The sequence below is a fragment of the Borostomias antarcticus genome (genome assembly GCF_949987555.1).
Source record: "Borostomias antarcticus genome assembly, chromosome: 14".
In the NCBI taxonomy this organism is placed as follows: domain Eukaryota; kingdom Metazoa; phylum Chordata; class Actinopteri; order Stomiiformes; family Stomiidae; genus Borostomias; species Borostomias antarcticus.
The window spans coordinates 18,825,624-18,845,623 of record NC_140247.1 but is presented as its reverse complement, the minus strand read 5'-3'; the positions used below and the strand labels follow the sequence as shown (position 1 = coordinate 18,845,623).

At 45.2% G+C, this 20,000-nt stretch overlaps 2 protein-coding genes across 2 annotated transcripts in view; both read right to left on the bottom strand.

Annotated features, from left to right (window-relative positions):
- cyfip2 (cytoplasmic FMR1 interacting protein 2) overlaps positions 1-8,098 on the bottom strand; it is a gene marked incomplete at its 3' end in the record, with an annotated part of 41,158 nt that extends 33,060 nt beyond the window's left edge. The window contains exon 1 of the mRNA XM_084449196.1: positions 7,965-8,098. The remainder of the gene's footprint in view (positions 1-7,964) is intronic.
- A 3,276-nt stretch (positions 8,099-11,374) lies between these two features.
- Positions 11,375-20,000, bottom strand: part of itk (IL2 inducible T cell kinase) — a gene marked incomplete at its 5' end in the record, with an annotated part of 13,635 nt that continues 5,009 nt past the window's right edge. The window contains 9 exons of the mRNA XM_084449157.1: positions 11,375-11,531; positions 11,943-12,100; positions 12,920-13,038; positions 13,261-13,325; positions 13,620-13,836; positions 14,543-14,711; positions 15,032-15,106; positions 15,493-15,686; positions 19,547-19,626. Coding sequence (XP_084305283.1) covers positions 11,466-11,531; positions 11,943-12,100; positions 12,920-13,038; positions 13,261-13,325; positions 13,620-13,836; positions 14,543-14,711; positions 15,032-15,106; positions 15,493-15,686; positions 19,547-19,626 — 1,143 coding nt within the window. The 3' untranslated portion in view covers positions 11,375-11,465. The remainder of the gene's footprint in view (positions 11,532-11,942; positions 12,101-12,919; positions 13,039-13,260; positions 13,326-13,619; positions 13,837-14,542; positions 14,712-15,031; positions 15,107-15,492; positions 15,687-19,546; positions 19,627-20,000) is intronic.

Below are 20,000 nucleotides of genomic sequence, written 5' to 3'. Positions count from 1 at the left end.
TGCACATGCACACACGCACACACACACACACACACACACACACACACGTTGGGTATTCCGTCCACTCAACAAAGTGTCACAGGTTGTCTATACCATCCATCCTCAAAGTCCGGACTCCGGGCCGAACCAAACTGTCGGAAAAATTATACTTTCATAGTATTATTTCCGAGACATCGCTGCATCACAGTCAAAAGTATCCGCTTTCTCTGCTGCAAGCAGCACACATGTTGACAGCTCAGATGAGTTGACAGCGCAGCTAACGTTAGTTTCATCTGCAGTTAACTACCTAGTAGCTAGCCTGACATTAGTTTCATCTGCTGTTAGCTAGCTAGCAACTACCTAGTAGCTAGCCTGACACTAGTTTAATCTGCTGTTAGCTAGCTAGCAACTACCTAGTAGCTAGCCTGACACTAGTTTCATCTGCTGTTAGCTAGCTAGCAACTACCTAGTAGCTAGCCTGACATTAGTTTCATCTGCAGTTAGCTAACTATATAGTAGCTAGCCTGACATTAGTTCCATCTGCAGTTAGCTAGCTAGCTACCTAGTAGCTAGCCTGATGTTAGTTTCATCTGCAGTTAGATAGCTATGTCTCTTTGTAATGTCTTAATGTGTTATTGTTGTATTTCGTAATGTCTACAGTGTCTTAATGTCTTATTTTGTAAACGTCTCGTCATATTGTTGTAATGTCTTACTGTCTTGATGTCTGAGAGTGTCGGGCACAGTGCATTTCATTGTATTTTATAATACACATGACAATAAAAGCCTTGAACTTGATCTTGCTAGTAGCTACCTAGTAGCTGGCCTGATGCTAGTTATATCTGCAGTTAGCTAGCTAGTATCTACCTAGTAGCTAGCCTGACGCTAGTTTTAGCCTCAGCTTATGTTTAGTGTAGCTAAAATGGCATGTTTAAAAGTGGCCAAAAGAAAAGTCGACAGTGAAAATACGCAATTCAGATGAATGGATCGAAAAATGTGCCTTCATCCTCCCTCCAACGAGCACTAAACTGGTGCGCTTTAATATGACAAGAAACGGTAGCTCTTATGAAGTGGCAATTTGAAACCCCACTATGAAACAAAACACTCATTCTGAGGTGACCTCTCCTCAGAATTCAGAGCTAAGAACCAGAAAAATCAACAGGATGAAATTGGACAGGAGGAGAGGATACAGGAGGTGAGGAGAGGACACAGGAGGTGAGGAAGGAGAAGAGGAGAGGGGACAGGACTTGGTTGAAATGAAATGGTTTGATTCACCTTTGTTGGCAGGGTGTGTGAACTGGTTGGGGTGGGGGGCGGTGATGGGGAAATGGTGATTTGTGTTATAATTGTTTTCTTAAAAGACAGACGTTTGGATTATTGGGGGGGGGGAAACCTGTGGACCTTTGTGATTTGTATTGAGTGCCCCTGGTCTAGACTGAGCCTCTATGGTATTCAGTTTCATTTCCTCTTTAAGAGGCACTTCCTCTACATCTGAGTTCCTCCTGCACCTTCCTCTTTCTACACACACACACACACACACACAACAACGCAGACCTGGACCACAACAACGCAGACCCTGGACCAAGAACCCCAGACCCAGAACCCCTGACCAAGAACCCCAGACCCAGAACCCCTGACCAAGAACCCCAGACCCAGAACCCCAGACCCCCAGAGCCCCTGACCCAGAACCCTAGACCTAGAACCCCAGACCCAGAACCCCATACTCAGAACCCCTGACCAAGGACCCCAGACCCAGAACCCCAGACCCAGGACCCAGGACTCCAGATCCAGAACCCCAGACCCAGGACCCCAGACCCAGAACCGCTGACCCAGAACCCCAGACCCAGGACCAAGGTTTGTGACGGTTTGTATTAACTTAATACAAACCGTCACAAACCTTGATCCTGGGTAAAGGATAAAGGCCGATATATGCTTTCTTAATATATCTTAAATGAGTAGTAAAGGGAAAATGCAAGTTTAGCCCTGTTTTAAGGTTACTTATGATCATATACAATGGTTCAGATCAAAACGTTGACAAAACTAGCACTTTTGAGAAAGTCTGATAATTGCTCTACCAACGTTTTGGTCATACAATGGATGTGGGTGGGCACCTCGAAAAATCTTTCAAAAACATGTTAAACTCTCGATTTCAAAGACAAGAAGCTCACCGAGGGGGTAATTGGTGTCTGTTGGTGTTCTGACATCAAATTCGCCGCAAAGTATGAATCCTGTAGGGTTTTATTGATCATTTTATGAAATACATTGACTTGTATTGACGCAACCGTTGTAGATATGTAGATCAATCCGCAGAGGGGATTCAGGAAGCGGAACTACTTACGATAGCTATTGTTATTGTTTATGTTGCTAGGCTACCTAGTAGTTTACACACGTATGTTCTGCGACTAAATAGTTCTATGCTAAATATTTTAAAAAGCCTTTCCAGATGAACTAGAATCTTACTTTATGGCGAATTATATGTCAGAATGCCAACTAACACCTCTGTGAGTTTCTTGTCTTTGAAATTGAGAGTTTAACATGTTTTTTGAATGATTTTTCACAGTGCCCACCCACACCCATTGTATGACCAAAACGGTGGTAGCAAATCAGACTTTCTCAAAAGTGCTAGTTTTGTCAACGTTTTGATCTGAACCATTGTATACATTGTATAAGTAACCTTAAAACAGGGCTAAACATGCATTTTCCCTTTACTACTCCTTTAATACTATTAAGATATATTAAGACAGCATACATCAGCCTTTATCCTCTCTATAACCAGCAGATGCCATTGGACAAAAAAACCTTTATGGTTCCATGCCTGACAGGACAATGACGATGACAAACAATAAACTGGTTCTAGTGAGAAAGAGACACACAAACAGCCTGCGAGGTACCGTCTGACAGATGTGAGTCCACAGTATGCTAACGCTTATTCAAGCAGAGCGAGTGCAGAAAGAAACAGTGGTGTAAACTGCAACATATTGGCTAGGAGACATATGTTGTAAAAGAAGCACGTTGGTATTGTGTAGCCCATCATTATTAACAGAACACTATTGAGGTTTCCTGTTGCAAAAAAACATGAATTGCTGAGTCGGGTTAACCAACAGGAGATGCTCATGGCTAGTCTGGTCTGAGTATCTGTGTCCAGAATGGCTAGTTCCACTCGACAAACTGTGTGTGTGTGTGCGTGTGTGTGTGTGCGTGTGTGTGTGTGCGTGTGTCCGGGCCAGACCGTGAATCATGTGCCTCTCAGGAGTGTGTGTTTTTTTCCTCTGATCAGACAGAGGTTGACATGACTGATAATCAGCTTAATTTCCCCAGGCAGAGAAAGGGAACGGAGTAGAAGAGAATAGGGAAGAGGAGTGGAAGGGTGAGAAGAGGAGGGGAGGAGAGAGGAGAGGAGGGGAGAGGAGGGGGGAGGAGAGAAGAAGAGGAGAGAGGAGGGGAGGAGGAGAACAGAGAGGAGGGGAGAGGAGAGGAGGGGGGAGAAGAGGGGAGAGGAGGAGAGGAGAAGAGAAGAGAGGAGGGGAGAGGAGGGGAGGGGAGAGGCGGGGGAGGAGAGCAGAGAGGAGGGGAGAGGAGAGGAGGGAGGAGGAAAGGAGAAGAGGGGAGAGGAGGAGAGGAGAAGAGATGAGGGGAGGGGGAGGAGAGCAGAGAGGAGGGGAGAGGAGAGGAGGGAGGAGGAAAGGAGAAGAGGGGAGAGGAGGGGGGAGGAGAGGAGGGGAGGGGAGAGATGGGAGTCGGAGGCTTGTGGAAGAGGGTGGGCGCTAGTTAGCAGAGGGGAGCAGGGGGGATCCTACACCCTCAGACCAAACACAAGCCCCGGACTCTGGGGCTCGGGAGTGCAACGACCCACCTGTGACACACAGTGAACTCTAATGAACAACACTGCCAACCACAGACAGGATATCAGAGGAATCGAACTAGCAAGCCCTGCTCACAAGCAGCGTGTCATGTGCATAACAAGAAATACTGGGTCACCAAGCCTACCTCTTAGGACAGCTGATTTGAACAGGGAACTGTTCCCTGCTTGAATAGGGAACTGTTCCAATGCTTTAAACTGCATTTTACTGAAGTCATTAAGAAAGATGTCAAGCCACTCGTCAGTCCTATTTAAAAAGCAATTATAGCCCTTAAGCAAAACACAAGACCTATCACTAGGCAGCCTACTGTGATGATCACTCAAACAGTCACGCTCTGTTGAGAAGTTATGTAGTAGAGGGGGTGGAGCTTCCTGTTCCCGATCAAACAGTCACACTTGGTAGTGTTTGCAATCACCACCTCTGAGACCACAGCTAACTCTTGACATCTAGCTGCATGTAGGTGGAGTGTGTGTAGCTTCTAAAAGAGGTACTACCAACTGATACCAAAGATACAGCATCGCCACTTACTGTACTTAGCCTAATTTAGATGCATAAGCATTTCCCGGCTTCAGAAGCAGACCGACCTGTTTTTTTAGGGCCGACCCGATGAGTGAGGCCTTTCGAATACTTGCTGTTGGCTTTGGCTACATGAAAGAGACATTGGCTAGCGATGTACTGTAGCCTGACAACGCGTTTACACAGCTCTCAGTGAGCTATTCAAACGGGGCGAGCTGCCTGTTTGTCTACAGCAGGCAGGCTTGGTCAGTGAGGGGTCTGTCTGTCAGACAAGGGGACCCAGAGCTACTGAACCCCCCTCTGTTCATCAGAACCCGGTGCCGGGCCCTGGGTTGACTGGGTAAACTTTCCCACACTGAGGCGCCTCTTTCTCTGGGTCTCTTGTGTCTCCTGGAAACACACACAGACAGACGCGCACAGGCAGACACACATGCGCACACACACGCGCGCGCACACACAAACACACACACACACACACACACACACACAAAGACACAGGCACGCACACGAACGCTCGCACGCACGCACACACGCACACACACACACACACACTGGACCTTCCATTCCCTCTGCATTCCTGTGTTATGCCTGCAAGACCAAGACCAAGTCAGACTACAGAGGTCCAGTGATACCCCTGGCCCAGTGATACCCCTAGTCTAGTGATACCCCTGGCCCAGTGAGACCCCTGGTCCAGTGAGACCCCTGGTCCAGTGATACCCCTGGTCTAGTGATACCCCTGCTCCAGTGAGACCCCTGGTCCAGTGAGACCCCTGGTCCAGTGATACCCCTGGTCCAGTGAGACCCCTGGTCCAGTGATACCCCTGGTCCAGTGATACCCCTGCTCCAGTGAGACCCCTGGTCCAGTGATACCCCTGGTCCAGTGATACCCCTGGCCCAGTGATACCCCTGGTCCAGTGATACCCCTGGTCCAGTGATAATGTCTTATAACGAGTGTATTGTGTCACTGAATATGGACTGTAGGACTATCCTAAGTTGTGACAACTTAAGTCATCTAGCCTACATGTCCTCTTGATCCTATGCCGACCAAGTTTTTAAAGACTATTTTTAACTCTGAAACATGATTTGTCTTGTTTTATTTTCTTATTTTTATCTAGTATTTTAACTGTTTTTAATTATTCTGTAAAGCACTTGGCGCTACATTTGTTTGTATGAACTGTGCTATATAAATAAAGTTGACTTTGACTAGACAGACAGACAGACAGACAGGCAGACAGGCAGACAGGTAGACAGATACACAGATAGATAAGACAGATATAGATAAGACAGATAGATAGATAGATAGATAGATAGATAGATAGATAGATAGATAGATAGATAGATAGATAGATAGATAGATAGATAGATAGATAGTTAGATCGATCGATCGATCGATCGATCGATCGATTGATCGATCGATTGATCGATTGATCGATTGATCGATTGATCGATTGATAGATAGCAACTTTATTGATCCCTGAGGGGAAATGTAACAATGGAATGAAGCACAAGAAGACCAGAAGAGCAGTCTGAAATATGCTTATCAAACGTAGCGCTGCTAACCACACAGACCTTGAGAGAGGGAGTAATGGTGGTAGGAAGGAAAGCAGGGGAGGGAGGGAGGGAGTGGGAGGAGGGAGGAAGAAGGCCAGTGTGGCCATCTCCATCCAGACCAGGCTTCTCTCATCGCCTGCCCCGAACCGAGGGAGCAGCGTGTCTCCAAGAAGAGGGGGAGAGGGATGGAGAGACAGGAGGACTGGGAGGATGGAGAGACGCTAGGGTGAGAGTGAGAGCAGATAAAGATATGAGATTGGGTGGAGAAAGAAAACAGAATGTAAAGAGACAGAGGGAGACACAGTGAGAAAGATGGAGAGAATGGGGGTAGAGGGGAGAGAGAGAATGAGAGAGAGAGAGAGAGAGAAAGTGTGTCAGGTCTGGGTCACACCACTCAATGGGCTCCCCTAGGGCCATTCTCGTAATGTGTGACCATCCTCTTCACACTCTGATTGGTGGAGGAGAAAAGGAATCCTGAACGTATAGAGTAATCCTCCTAAACACACACACACACACAGACCAAATGAAACACACAAAGACACACACACACACACACACGCATGTACACACACATAGTCCAGCTAAACCACCGTCCAACTAAAACACTCACACACAGTTCGAATAAAACTCTCTCTCTCTCAAACACACACACAAACACACACCAAATAAAAATTAGGCACGGAAAAACATACAAGCACAGATGGAATACACAGGATCTGCCTGTGTCCTCGGCAAAGGATGAGGAATTTGTGCTGGTTGTCCCACTAACTATAGGGGAACCCCCCCATGATGTCATGACCTTTCCAACTGACTACAATGCACCTCATATGCATATGACCTAGGGGGCTAAGCTTGATCACATGACCACGCAACAGTGACAGAACGTTGAGACTAGAAGAGACTAGAACGTTGAGATATGGTTTAATTCTATTGATCTCCTAATAAGTCAGAACGTTATCCTAGTTGTGGTCGGTTATTATAGCCTATGATTGATGAAAAGCCAAACATTCAGCCAGCTGTAGGCCAGTCTGTTCACAGTGATGACAATACTGGGATAATATTTAACAGACAACATGTCAATGGAGTCTCATTTTAGATCTGAAAACACCACCAGCAGGCTACGATATTCTATGTACAGTATCGCACAGGTGTAGGATGATGGTAGGCTATAGAAAAAGCTATTTGACTGACAGTGTCTTCTGAACAAGGACATTAATTTGATGGCTGCCAGATCTACCTCCTTGGGGAACATGTCAGCATGATAAAACAGTGGACGTCACTATGAATCGCTATACTCTGACGCGATGCACAGCTTGAGTAACGGGCAGAAACGGAAGTGGGTGCACCTGTCTGTCATTCGAGTTGCTTTAACGGGCCCGAATGTCGCCAATTGACGAGATAGCCTTTCTCTCAAATACAATGTATCGCCGGCTGTTAACGCGACGCTTGCTACATTGTTGATTTTATGACCAGACTGCTAGGTGTGAAGTGGGTAATAAAGTTCACTTGATATAACGCTGGAGGGAAATGCTTCGTTAAAACGCTAGGAGCGATAAGCTAGCGTTAGCCAATATATATTGGCCTTTTAGTATTCCAAACGGTGAATTATTCATACATACACCGTTCACGTCTACACGAATCCTGTGCAACATTTAATAAATTATCAGTTTTTATGTTTTGTTTTTTTTAAGGAGGAAAGCGCATCTTCTTGCCATACAACCACTGGCTATCCTCTTTACCCCACCCATCTCTCTCGGTGTATGATGACATTTCCACTAGGCAATGGCGAGATAACGGGATCCCATTCATCGGAATGAGAGGTAGCCTACCCAACTTAAATGAATGATCAAATCTGGTGCGTTTATTACTGCCGAACAAACAACTGTAGCTTGCGTGCTAGATATCCCCTTGTAAATTAAAGGATGGTGCGCTATGCAAAGGAAAACCCTCTAGCACACACGGTCAGGTTTTCTGGTCCTCACGTCGCTGCTTCTCCCTGCCCCGTCGACAAGCGCAGCCTCGCACATCTTTGCTGAGCGCTCTGGTTACATTTGCACATACCTGCAACTTGCATGTCCGTCCAGTGAAGACGGGCGGACAATGTCGCACTCCGCGACTGCAATCCAATAATTAACGAGTCTTTTTTCTCGCCTTTTCTCCGATTGATGCTCTCGTTGTAGCCAGTGCCTATCCGCTAATCCACCCCACACAAAGAGGAGAAAATGGCTGCAAGTGCATTTTCTTAAAGAGACAGTCACACAGGGTTGGAGGGACCCATGAGTCACAAGGACAGAGCATCACTTATCCATCTTTTAGTGTTTATAGGCCTATTATTTCCTCCTTTTTCCCCTGGGCTACATATATTTTTTTATTTTATTTATTTAAACCTTTATTTAGACGCGAAAAATCTCTGAGGTTTCCCTCATTTCCAGAGATGACGAGTGTACAGACAGAGAAATTACATACAACAGGGATACAGAGAAATTACATACAACAGAGATAAAATCAGCTAAAACAGTTACAATTAGAAACACAATAGCCAGACAATAGCTGTTTAAATTCAGCTAGGGAAGGAAGCGTCGCCAACTTTATATATATATATATATATATATATATATATATATATATATATATATATATATATATATATCATCATCTCTCTCTATATATATATATATAGAGAGAGAGAGAGTTCTGATTGTCGTCTGTCTCTGTCTCTCTGTCTGTCTGTGTATCTCTGTCTCTCTCTCTCTGTCTGTCTGTCTCTCTCTCTCTCTCTCTCTCTTTATATATATATATACATATATATATATATATAGACATAGATTGGGTAGGCTAATTCCATGGACTTTGCAGGCTAAAGGCATTTTCAACACAGTAACCCACTTCGCCTGACTTCACATTGAAAAGGCAGATGGCTGTGGTTATAGCTCACGAAGGGGCATGTGTAGAAACGACATGTGTAGAGAAAGTATCACCAGTATCCCATTAGTTGAGTAGCTTAGAAAAAGGAACACATAGGCTAGGCTATAAATCATGATCTAATCTGGTTATGGCTCATCCTTCATTCCATTGCTTATTCCATTGCTTTGATGAAGATGCTGTTTATCCACACTAAAAAAAAAGTCAATTTGACCGCTGCAGCCCCTCACAGAACCGTGGAAGATGCTTTTTGGAACTCAAAACGTTTTTTGAGAACGTTTTTCTGAAGAGGATTCCACCTGGAACCTTTTACATAGGGTTCCACTACTGTTATAAAAGGTTCTAAGCAGACTTTTCCCCCGCCTGCTTCCTAGGCCATTGCTATGCCAGCGCCGTGTGCCCTGTCTGCCTGGTTGTCACAGTAACGCAGGTCGCATGCGAGGCCATGTGCAAACTGCAACCACAGCGCGAGACACCACAGAGCTGCATCTGATGTCTGTGTGAACCATGCGCGGATGAGACACATGCACTGGGTCAAACCCATGGTCTGGCTATGAATACATCCATGGCTACACCAGACAGCACTTATATAGAGCTATGACGAGATCAATAGATTACGTACAGGAAACTTTACTTCCTGGGTTCGGTAATACATTGATATCTGTGTCAGACAGTCGCAGATGAGTATTGTAAGTCGCAGTTCTACAGTAATGGCATTATCATCGAGGAAGACTGATTTGTGTGTAGCGGAAGGATGCAGATCTAGCCTACTAAGCAAAAACAAGCCTCATCTTCAGTGAACTATCCCTTTAACCTTGTGTTGAATCTTGTGGTCAGAAATAGGCTATGTTGTGTTGTGTTTTGTTTAATCTTGTGTTCAAGGAGTATGTAACCCTAAAACTGTAGGGGGATGGTAACTTCAAATGCAGAACACATGTAGGTTGTAGAGCAGAGTCCACATGTGCAGTGAGGTGACGAGAGGGAAAGCATGGCTAGTGAGCGCCCTCTAAAGGACAAAACCAGTATCTACTTACAGACATATACATCATCAGACACAACAGGAACACATAAATAATATATTACATCTACAGTATGTACGATTTTGTTACGTTTAAATATTAAATTATTTAAATATATCTCTATTGCAATGATATATTGAGAGTGATTGAGCTCCTCAGTGAAAACTGTGTATCGGTAGACAGATGTTTGGCTACAGCAATTCTAAAATTTGGTGTTAGGAACTACGCTGAAACCAGGCCAGGCCCAGCCTGGCTTATGTGTGTGGCTGGCTTGTCCAGTGCTTAACCCATTATACCACCTTCTGTCCGTCTGAAAAAACTAAATATTTACCTGGTAAATACATGCAAAGTATAGCCTAATATATAATGGGTAATTACCACATTTTTACATAGCTTCTATAACATCCAGTTATCCCAAAAATAGTCCAAAAAATCTCCCACAGCGGGGTTGGATTATCGGTGTAGCCTCGTGAGATCATCTCAAGCTCACTTTCAATTTACCTCGACAGATCGGTCTGGCATTCCCCCTATCTTGAAGGAGTACTCGCCTTGACAGACTAACTCCTTCAGCCAATCAGTGTAACAAAACGGTTATCAAATCCAGTCGGAAGAATGACAAAAAAAATATTTTCCTCCGTGAAACTCTAAGAAACTTTAATTGTTTTCCCCAAAAATGGGGCACCAATCAGGAGACTGCATTTTAACTGCTGTTCTGCCCCCAGTCCCTGATTGGTTCCTGTAGATGATAACACGAAATACAGGAGTACTGTAGTAGAACAGTAATGGCAGCTCCCGAAGCAACGAGCGGTAACATTAACGTTAGAAAAATAAACACAGCCATCAGTGAAGTTATTGCAGAAATAGACTAAATAACAAGTAAAGAAGAACAAGAGTATGCAGAGTTTCTAAGCGGAAAAGACGTTTTCGCCATTCTTCTGACCGGATTTGGCAAAGGTTTGAACTATGTTTTGTTACGCTGAAGGAGTTCGTCTGTCAAGGCAAGAACTCCCACCCACTCAAATCGCTCTGAGTGGGTGAAAGTCCAGACTCATAGTGAAAACATCCCCCCCAAAAAATCGCGATGAGTCTGGTTTACCGGGCTAACTCAGGGGCTACGTTCTACTGGGGGGCAGAACAGCAGTCAAAACACAGTCCCTGATTGGCCGGAGAATAATGGTTTGAGATAGGGGAAAGCCCAGACTCATCTGCAAAGGCAAACTGCAAATAAACGTGTGAGATCAGGATGCTCTCACGAGGCAAGTATGGGGGTAGCCAAACCCACAAACTCTGAGTGTGAAGCAGACTGAATTTAAATTGGATGAAATTTTCCCTTGATGCTAATTTGAAGCAAGCCTGTGGCAGACTAGTAGTGCAAAAGTTACAAACTGTAGCTTTAAGTATGTAGTATGTACTGTATTTAGACTACATAGACTTTATTTTGTCATTGCACACAGGAATCAATGCAGTTACACAATTTCTGGACAAAAGTTTGATTAGAACTACTACTACAGTACTGTATAAGGAGGCAAAATTAATAAATAGCATAAATACTCATACGTCTGTACACAATTACTATCATTCTCCATGTAGATGATGAATAAACGGCCTGTCTGGCTGGGGCTCAGGGCGCTGACAGGTTGGCCAGCTCATGCAGCAGAAGAGCAAAAGATGGACGATCCTCAGGTTTCTGGACAGACAGAGAGAGAGAGAGACAGAGAGAGAGAGACAGAGAGAGAGAGAGAGAGACAGAGAGAGAGAGAGAGAGAGAGAGAGAGAGACAGAGAGAGAGAGAGAGAGAGACAGAGAGAGAGAGACAGAGAGAGAGAGAGACAGAGAGAGAGAGAGAGACAGAGACAGAGAGAGAGAGAGAGAGACAGAGAGACAGAGAGAGAGACAGAGAGAGAGAGACAGAGAGAGACAGAGAGAGACAGAGAGAGAGACAGAGACAGAGAGAGAGACAGAGACAGAGAGAGAGAATGAGAGAGAGAGACAGAGACAGACGACAATCAGATCTCCAGATACCGTACAGGCTAAACTGTTTCTCTAAGGCCCCTCCCCCCCGCCACCCCCCACCGCCCCGCCCCCCAGCCACGCCCACCTCCTTCCAGCTCCACTCCATGAGCAGGTGCACGGACTGGGGGGCCAGCCGGGGCTTCAGCAGCCTGAAACCAGCGTTCAGGGACTCCACCACCTCCGTGTTGGTGCGGTTTTCATAGGGCTGCCGGCCCTCGGTGTACACCTCCCACATTAACACGCCTGGGAGGAGCGGAGATGGGGGGGTAGAAGAGGAGAGGATGAAGGAGGAGGAGAGGAGAGGGTTCATTCAGAATTCAATAAACTGTCTTAACAGTCGACAGTCGTGTACAAGAGTGATAAGAGGTTTTTCTGTCTCAAGTGCCCTGGCTATTCTCAGCACAAGAACATACAGAATCCATGCCTTCGTTGGTCATGGTCAGGTGTCTGGAGGAGATCAAGTGTTCATCCATAAGAAGCTCACTGCCCACTGGTGTATACGGTCATAGTTGGAGAGAACTCTAGCCATTGGACTGAAACTACAGTATGTACTGTATATAGGTACAGACCACCGACTATAAAGGTGGGACAGACTGAACACCATGTTGTCTGATCAGGGAACGTAGACTGCCAAAGCGTTTCTCTGTGACTGACCTGAATCCATGTGCTGTTATCCTGAATAAGATAATTGATCTGATCTACAGTTCAGTTGCGACATCTACTTTCCTCTCTGGCCATTGACTAGGGCTGGATATCGACTTGAATTTCAAGAATCGATTCGATTCCGATTCACAAGGTTCAGAATCGATTATCACGATTCAATTCGATTCGATTCGATTCAATATCGATTCGGTTAGTGTTACTAAAACCTGTTTTTTTTTTTAGCTGTAACCTTACAGTAATTACATGACTGCCAATAAAAGATCGATTTTGGGATTAATGAATCGATTCTGAATCAAATGATTCAGAATCGATTTTTTAAACCCAGCCTTACCTTTGACTGTTCAATACCTCACTAGAATCAACACATATCAATGAGAATAAACCCACAGACACACATACCAAAGGACCAGACGTCTGACTTGCTGCTGAACCGGGAGTATTTGATGACCTCAGGAGCGGACCACTTCACAGGAAACTTGGAGCCCAGAGAGCTGGTGTACTGATCGTCCAGAACAAACCTGGAAAAGGAGAGAATCATATTTACGTAGGTTCAATTTCAACAGATGAGACGTTTTTTGCAATTTTGAACGTCAAATGTTCCAAGAACGCCAAATCGTATACGAAGGACATTCTAAAACTAAACATTCTAGAACACGCATGATAGCAAGTGGCCACTTGATAAAGGGGTTCAGAGGAGTGAGTGGTCAGTGGGAGATGGGTCCTATTTCTCAGGGTCTTACCTTGCCATGCCAAAGTCTGACACCTTCACCTCATATTTCTCTGACACCAGGCAGTTCCTGGCAGCCTGTACGACAGGATGACGTTTAATCACCACTGAGTATCAACAGCAGACCACATTTCAACGTCATGCTGTAAATGTCACTGATTGTGACTCTTAGGACTATGCTATGTTGAGTGTTCTGTGCTGCTGCTGATGATGTGTGTGTGTGTGTGTGTGTGTGTGTGTGTGTGTGTGTGTGTGTGTGTGTGTGTGTGTGAAGAAAAATGTATCAAATGATCTCGTAAGGGGTAGGTCATCTAGGATGACCCACGCTAATACAAATGTATTAATTAATGAATTGTCTCTTAACGAGAGTACCAGGTCTCTGTGGATGAAGTTGGAGCTCTCAAGGTAGGCCATTGCCTCGCTGACATCCATACACATCCCCTGGAGCATGTCCTGGGACAGGCACCCCCTATTGGTCCGGAGGTAATCTGACAGGCAGCCATGGTCCATGAACTCACACACCAGACACATGGGGGACTTCTGGGTACATACGCCATAGAGCTGGACCAGCTTAGAGTGGGACAACCTCCTGCAACACAGACATACACACACACACACACACACAGATAGAAAGAGAGCAAACGGTTGAGATGGAGAGGAGAGCAAACGGTTCAGATGGAGCATGACGATGTGGCGGAGTCACTTGAATGTGTTCAATGAGGCAACTCCTAAACGCACCACGGTTATAATAGTTTATAGTTTTAGCTTTTTTCATTCATTAGTTTTTATTTTTATATCGTTTTAACTTTTTATTTTCAATTTTAGTTTAGTTGTAATTAATTTTTAAAGCAGGTTTGCTAGTTTAGATTAGTTTTTGTTTTTTGAAAATGTTTAGTTTTAGTTTTGTTTTTATTAGTTTCAGTATTAGTTTTAGTGCAAAGCATCTGGCGCACGTCAGGTTACTTCTGCACAGGGGCACAGCAAAAAAAAAATGGAGGATAGATTTCATATCCACCCAAAATAATAAAAGTACTAAAAAGTAAGGACATTTAACTAATTACTCTATAATTTTAGTTTATTTTAGTTAGTTTTGAAACACACAATACAATTTTAGTTAGTTATCTTTTTTTTTGTAAAGCCTAGTTTTTATTCTTATTTCAGTTAACTAAAATCTTTTTTCACACCTAATTTTAGTTTTTTAGTTAGTTTTCGTTAACTATAATAACCTTGAAACACACTCAAAACCAACGAACGGAACGGAATCACCACTGAGGGATGAAATGAAGTGAGCTTACGTCATGACCATGGCCTCCTCTTTGAAGTCCTCCTCAGACATGGCTCCCTCTCTCACCATTTTCACGGCCACGTCCCTGTCTCTCCAGCTTCCCCGGAGGACCAGCCCAAACTGGCCGCTGCCCAGCTCCTCTCCTATGCTCAGCTCCGCGGGGTCCACCTCCCACTCACCTGCACAGGGATGATACAGCCGGAGAACTACACTACCCACAATCCCATTGACCTGGCAGATAAAAGGCTGACGAGAAGGCCCAAGGGCTGGGAGTAGTCAAGCTACATCTGTGCTTATTTTCCTGGTTTTCGTGGACAAAAACAGTTTTGTGTACACATGGGGCGTGTGGCCTGGGAGGTGACTGGTTACTCATTTGTGTGTCAGTTACATCACCAGTCACTTCGGTAAGACATGTCAATTACTTGCTACAGGACAAGGCGTGGTTCCTCACGTGGTTATTTAGATGGAGTGTATTGGTGGTATTCATCAAGCCTCTAACCTCTTGATAGTTCAGAGGAATTCAGAGAGCTCTGTCTGCCAAGAGATACAGGATGTCTTAGGCGTGTGATCAGACCTGTGGGGATCACACACACACGCACACACACACGCGTGCACACACACACACACACACGCACACACACACACACACACACACACACACAGACACATACATAATGTTAGGTCAGAGATTTGCATTGAGTTGAAAAAGGTACTGTAAATGCTTGAAGCTATGCAGCTTCTACTGTACATTAATTAACCAATAGATTGAAGTGAATTAACGATCATGAGCCCTGTTAATTGATCACCCACAGTGATCTTCATCTGTGTGTGTGTGCACGCACGTGTGTGTGTGTATGCGTGTGTGTGTGTGTGCGTGCGTGCATGTGTGTGTGTATGCATGTGTGTGTGTGTGTGTGTACATGTGTGTGTGTACGTGTGCAAGTCGGGCAGCAGTGCGACCTGCAGCGTTGTGCTGGTGGTATTGGATGAGCTCAGGAATTGTGCTGAACAGGTATTTCTCGGCCAGGTAGAAGCGGGTCTGGTCCTGGTCCTGGTCCTGGTCCTGGGTCTGGGTCTGGGTCTGGGTCTGGGTCTGGGTCTGGGCCTGTCTGATCTGGTAGTGTTTCACCCGAGGGTTCTTCTCCCCGCTCGACCTGCAGCCAGAGCCAGGAGAGAGCATGTCAGGAGATGTACTACAGTAGGTAGGTACAGTACCTGTGGTAAACACATACGTCTGGAGAAACAACACTTCATGTGATAGGCATGTAGGGAATATAGGTCAGTACAGAGAAGATCTTTATCTATATAGAGGGTTTTCACGACCTACCATGTTGGAGGTTTAAGCTTAGGTTTAGGCTAACGATCGATCGATCGATCAATAGACAGATAGATAGACCTATCTATCTAGCTAGTTATCTACATTCAGTAGCCTGAAACCTCCAACATGGCCGACTGATGACGGGCCGTGAAAACCCTCTATTCAACTGATAATCTAGAGCAGGGGTGGCCAACCAGTCAGAGACTAAGAGCCACAAAAATGACTGTGGTACCACCCAGAGCCACACCATATAAACCAGCGTTTCTCAACCTTTTTTTCAGTCACCACACCCTTCATAAGTACTTAAAATCCCAAGGCACCCCAGTCTAAAATAAGAAGAAAAACATTATTGTCCATTAAATATACATTTAAAGTTAATTTATTTAAAATGAATACATACAACAAGATATTTTCTGACATAATATATTTTGGACTGGGCTGGGTTAGGCTGGACTGGGCTGGGTTAGGCTGGGCTAGGCTGGGCTGGACTGGGTTAGGCTGGACTGGGTTAGGCTGGGTTAGGTTGGACTGGGCTGGAGATTAGAGGCTTTGAAATGTCCCAATGATGTCTGGCATATCAGACAGAATGGCTTACCATTACGTTCTATGAAGAAAAAATTACTCTCCCCACTCGGGTAAAAAATGTCCTGTGTTCGTCTTCATATTTTCTTTTCGCTGCGCATTTCTTTCCAGCCATTCTTTGGTTGTGTACAGTAGCCTAGGCTACGTTAGCTTTTGTCGTAAAAGAGAATGACCCACGCAAAGAAAATTATTTTGTTAACAATAGGTGCGTTAACATGACAAATATTTTTCAATCTGGTTGATTTCTAGCTGATTTCAGCTTGAGCGTATACATGGGATACAAAGTAAACTGGTTGGATGTTTACATGAGACAACGAAACAAATGTTTCGAACGCGCACGCAGCCGTGGGTGATTGCGTTACGATGGTTACAAACAGCTGACTACGGAACTGTCGAGCGTGCCTTGATTAGTCAAGTCTTGAACATGCGCAGAATGAACGCAGAACGCAGCATCAATCCGTTTCAAGGTAGTATAGGCTACATGACGGACCAAACGGTTTCGAAAAGGTTTAAACTACCTCCTTGAAAGCGATTGGAATTTCAATCGGGTTGGGGCATTTCAGTCGGATTGAGGTGTTTATATTACATATTTTCAATCGGTTTGGTCTTCCAAACCTATTTGAAACCGATTCAAACCGTCCATGTAAACGCACCTAATAATTTTGTTACCAAGGTGATTTGCTACCTAAATGATCGGTTTGAAGTGGTTCTCACGCGACTTCCTCACTAGCGAAACGAATCATGATTTTATGACAAATCTGCAATAAACTAAAATGGGCGGGAAATGCACAGCGAAACTAGAGAGAGAGAAACGTTCTTATGGAATGAATGAATGTATTGTTTAATGATAGGATGGAAGAGCCGCAAGCCAACTTTTTTGGGGGGATGGATGGAGGAGCCGCACATTGACGGGCAAAGAGCCGCATGCGGCTCGCGAGCCGCGGGTTGGCCACCCCTGATCTAGAGCGTGTATGGCGTGTCTATGTTCACTAGTTCTGTTCTGTTTCAATAAAGGATTATTATCAGTCGGTAGGTGCAATAAACATCTGAATTCAGTTCATCCTAACCCACTACCAAGACCAGTACATGATTAATGAGCCTTATATCAAAAGATTCAATAAGGGAAGTGTCATCTACGCCACGCTGTGCTGTGTTGAAGTTGTCGTCGTCAGTGAGCTACCCAGCTGGTAGTGAGTTTAGTTTAGTTTAAGTTTATTTAATAGGACAATGTGCACGTACATTAAATGTTTGCATGAAACAAAAAGATGGGCGCGCCAGATTTTGCTAAAAGCTACATTCCATCTGTAGTCCTTAACACACAACACAGTAAAATCTAAAACCCTGATACACACTTTTAGCACATGGACACCGTGCAGACATAGAGAACATTGTAACGCATGGACAGAGACGCACAGGTGATAAGAGGAATATGCACTGGAACAGACAAGTCAGCAGAGTAAAGACAAGCAAAACATACTCACCCACGGACAAAACACAGGTCATACAATAAAAATATGCACTAAAACACACAAAATCAACGCACAGGTATCACAGTAGCAATATGCACCAAGCACACCATACAAGCACATACACTTTACGACTCAGTCAAAGCACATTATGCACATACACAAACGCACAAGCACAGTACAGACACAAGCCCAGTACAGACACAGGCACAGTACAGACACAAGCACAGTACAGACACAGGCACAGTACAGACACAGGCACAGTACAGACACAAGCACAGTACAGACACAAGCCCAGTACAGACACAAGCACAGTACAGACACAAGCACAGTACAGACAAGCACAGTACAGACACAAGCACAGTAAAGACACAAGCACAGTACAGACACAAGCCCAGTACAGACACAAGCACAGTACAGACAAGCACAGTACAGACACAAGCCCAGTACAGACACAAGCACAGTACAGACACAAGCACAGTACAGACACAAGCACAGTAAAGACACAAGCCCAGTACAGACACAAGCACAGTACAGACACAAGCACAGTACAGACAAGCACAGTACAGACACAAGCCCAGTACAGACACAAGCCCAGTACAGACACAAGCACAGTACAGACAAGCACAGTACAGACACAAGCACAGTACAGACAAGCACAGTACAGACACAAGCACAGTACAGACACAAGCACGGTACAGACACAAGCACAGTACAGACACAAGCCCAGTACAGACACAAGCACAGTACAGACACAAGCACAGTACAGACAAGCACAGTACAGACACAAGCCCAGTACAGACACAAGCACAGTACAGACAAGCACAGTACAGACACAAGCACAGTACAGACAAGCACAGTACAGACACAGGCACAGTACAGACACAAGCCCAGTACAGACAAGCCCAGTACAGACACAAGCCCAGTACAGACACAAGCCCAGTACAGACACAAGCCCAGTACAGACAAGCCCAGTACAGACACAAGCCCAGTACAGACACAAGCCCAGTACAGACAAGCCCAGTACAGACACAAGCCCAGTACAGACACAAGCACAGTACAGACAAGCACAGTACAGACACAGGCACAGTACAGACACAAGCCCAGTACAGACAAGCCCAGTACAGACACAAGCACAGTACAGACACAAGCCCAGTACAGACACAAGCCCAGTACAGACAAGCCCAGTACAGACACAAGCCCAGTACAGACACAAGCACAGTACAGACAAGCACAGTACAGACACAGGCACAGTACAGACACAAGCCCAGTACAGACAAGCCCAGTACAGACACAGGCACAGTACAGACAAGCCCAGTACAGACACAGGCACAGTACAGACAGGCACAGTACAGACACAAGCACAGTACAGACACAGGCACAGTACAGACACAAGCCCAGTACAGACACAAGCCCAGTACAGACACAAGCACAGTACAGACACAAGCCCAGTACAGACACAAGCACAGTACATACAAGCCCAGTACAGACACAAGCACAGTACAGACACAAGCCCAGTACAGACACAAGCACAGTACAGACACAAGCCCAGCACAGACAAGCACAGTACAGACAAGCACAGTACAGACACAGGCCCAGTACAGACACAGGCCCAGTACAGACACAGGCACAGTACAGGCAGAGTTACCCTGGAGCCTTGGTGAAGACTGATACAGTGTAGAGGCCTGTGTATCTGGAATCACGCACCATGAACGCTCCTTCTTTCTCCTGGGGGCACACACACACACACACACACACACACACACACACACGCGCGCGCGCGCACGCACACACATGCTTTTTGTAAACACGATTTTTCAAATGTAGATGTTCTGCAAATAGGTGCATTTGGGCAGAGCGGAGTATGCTTGTGAGACCGAACCCTAACCAAAGCACCGTCGAACAGAGCGACGACATGACACATTTGAGACAGGAAATCCTGAACCTGAGCAAACTTTGTGGTTTGGAGACTTCAGATCTCCTAGCCTACAGTACCTCACTCTCTCTGTGTATGTGTGTGTGTGTGTGTGTGTGTGTGTGTGTGTGTGTGTGTGTGTGTGTGTGTGTGTGTGGTGTGTCATGTGCGTGCATCCTGCAATTGC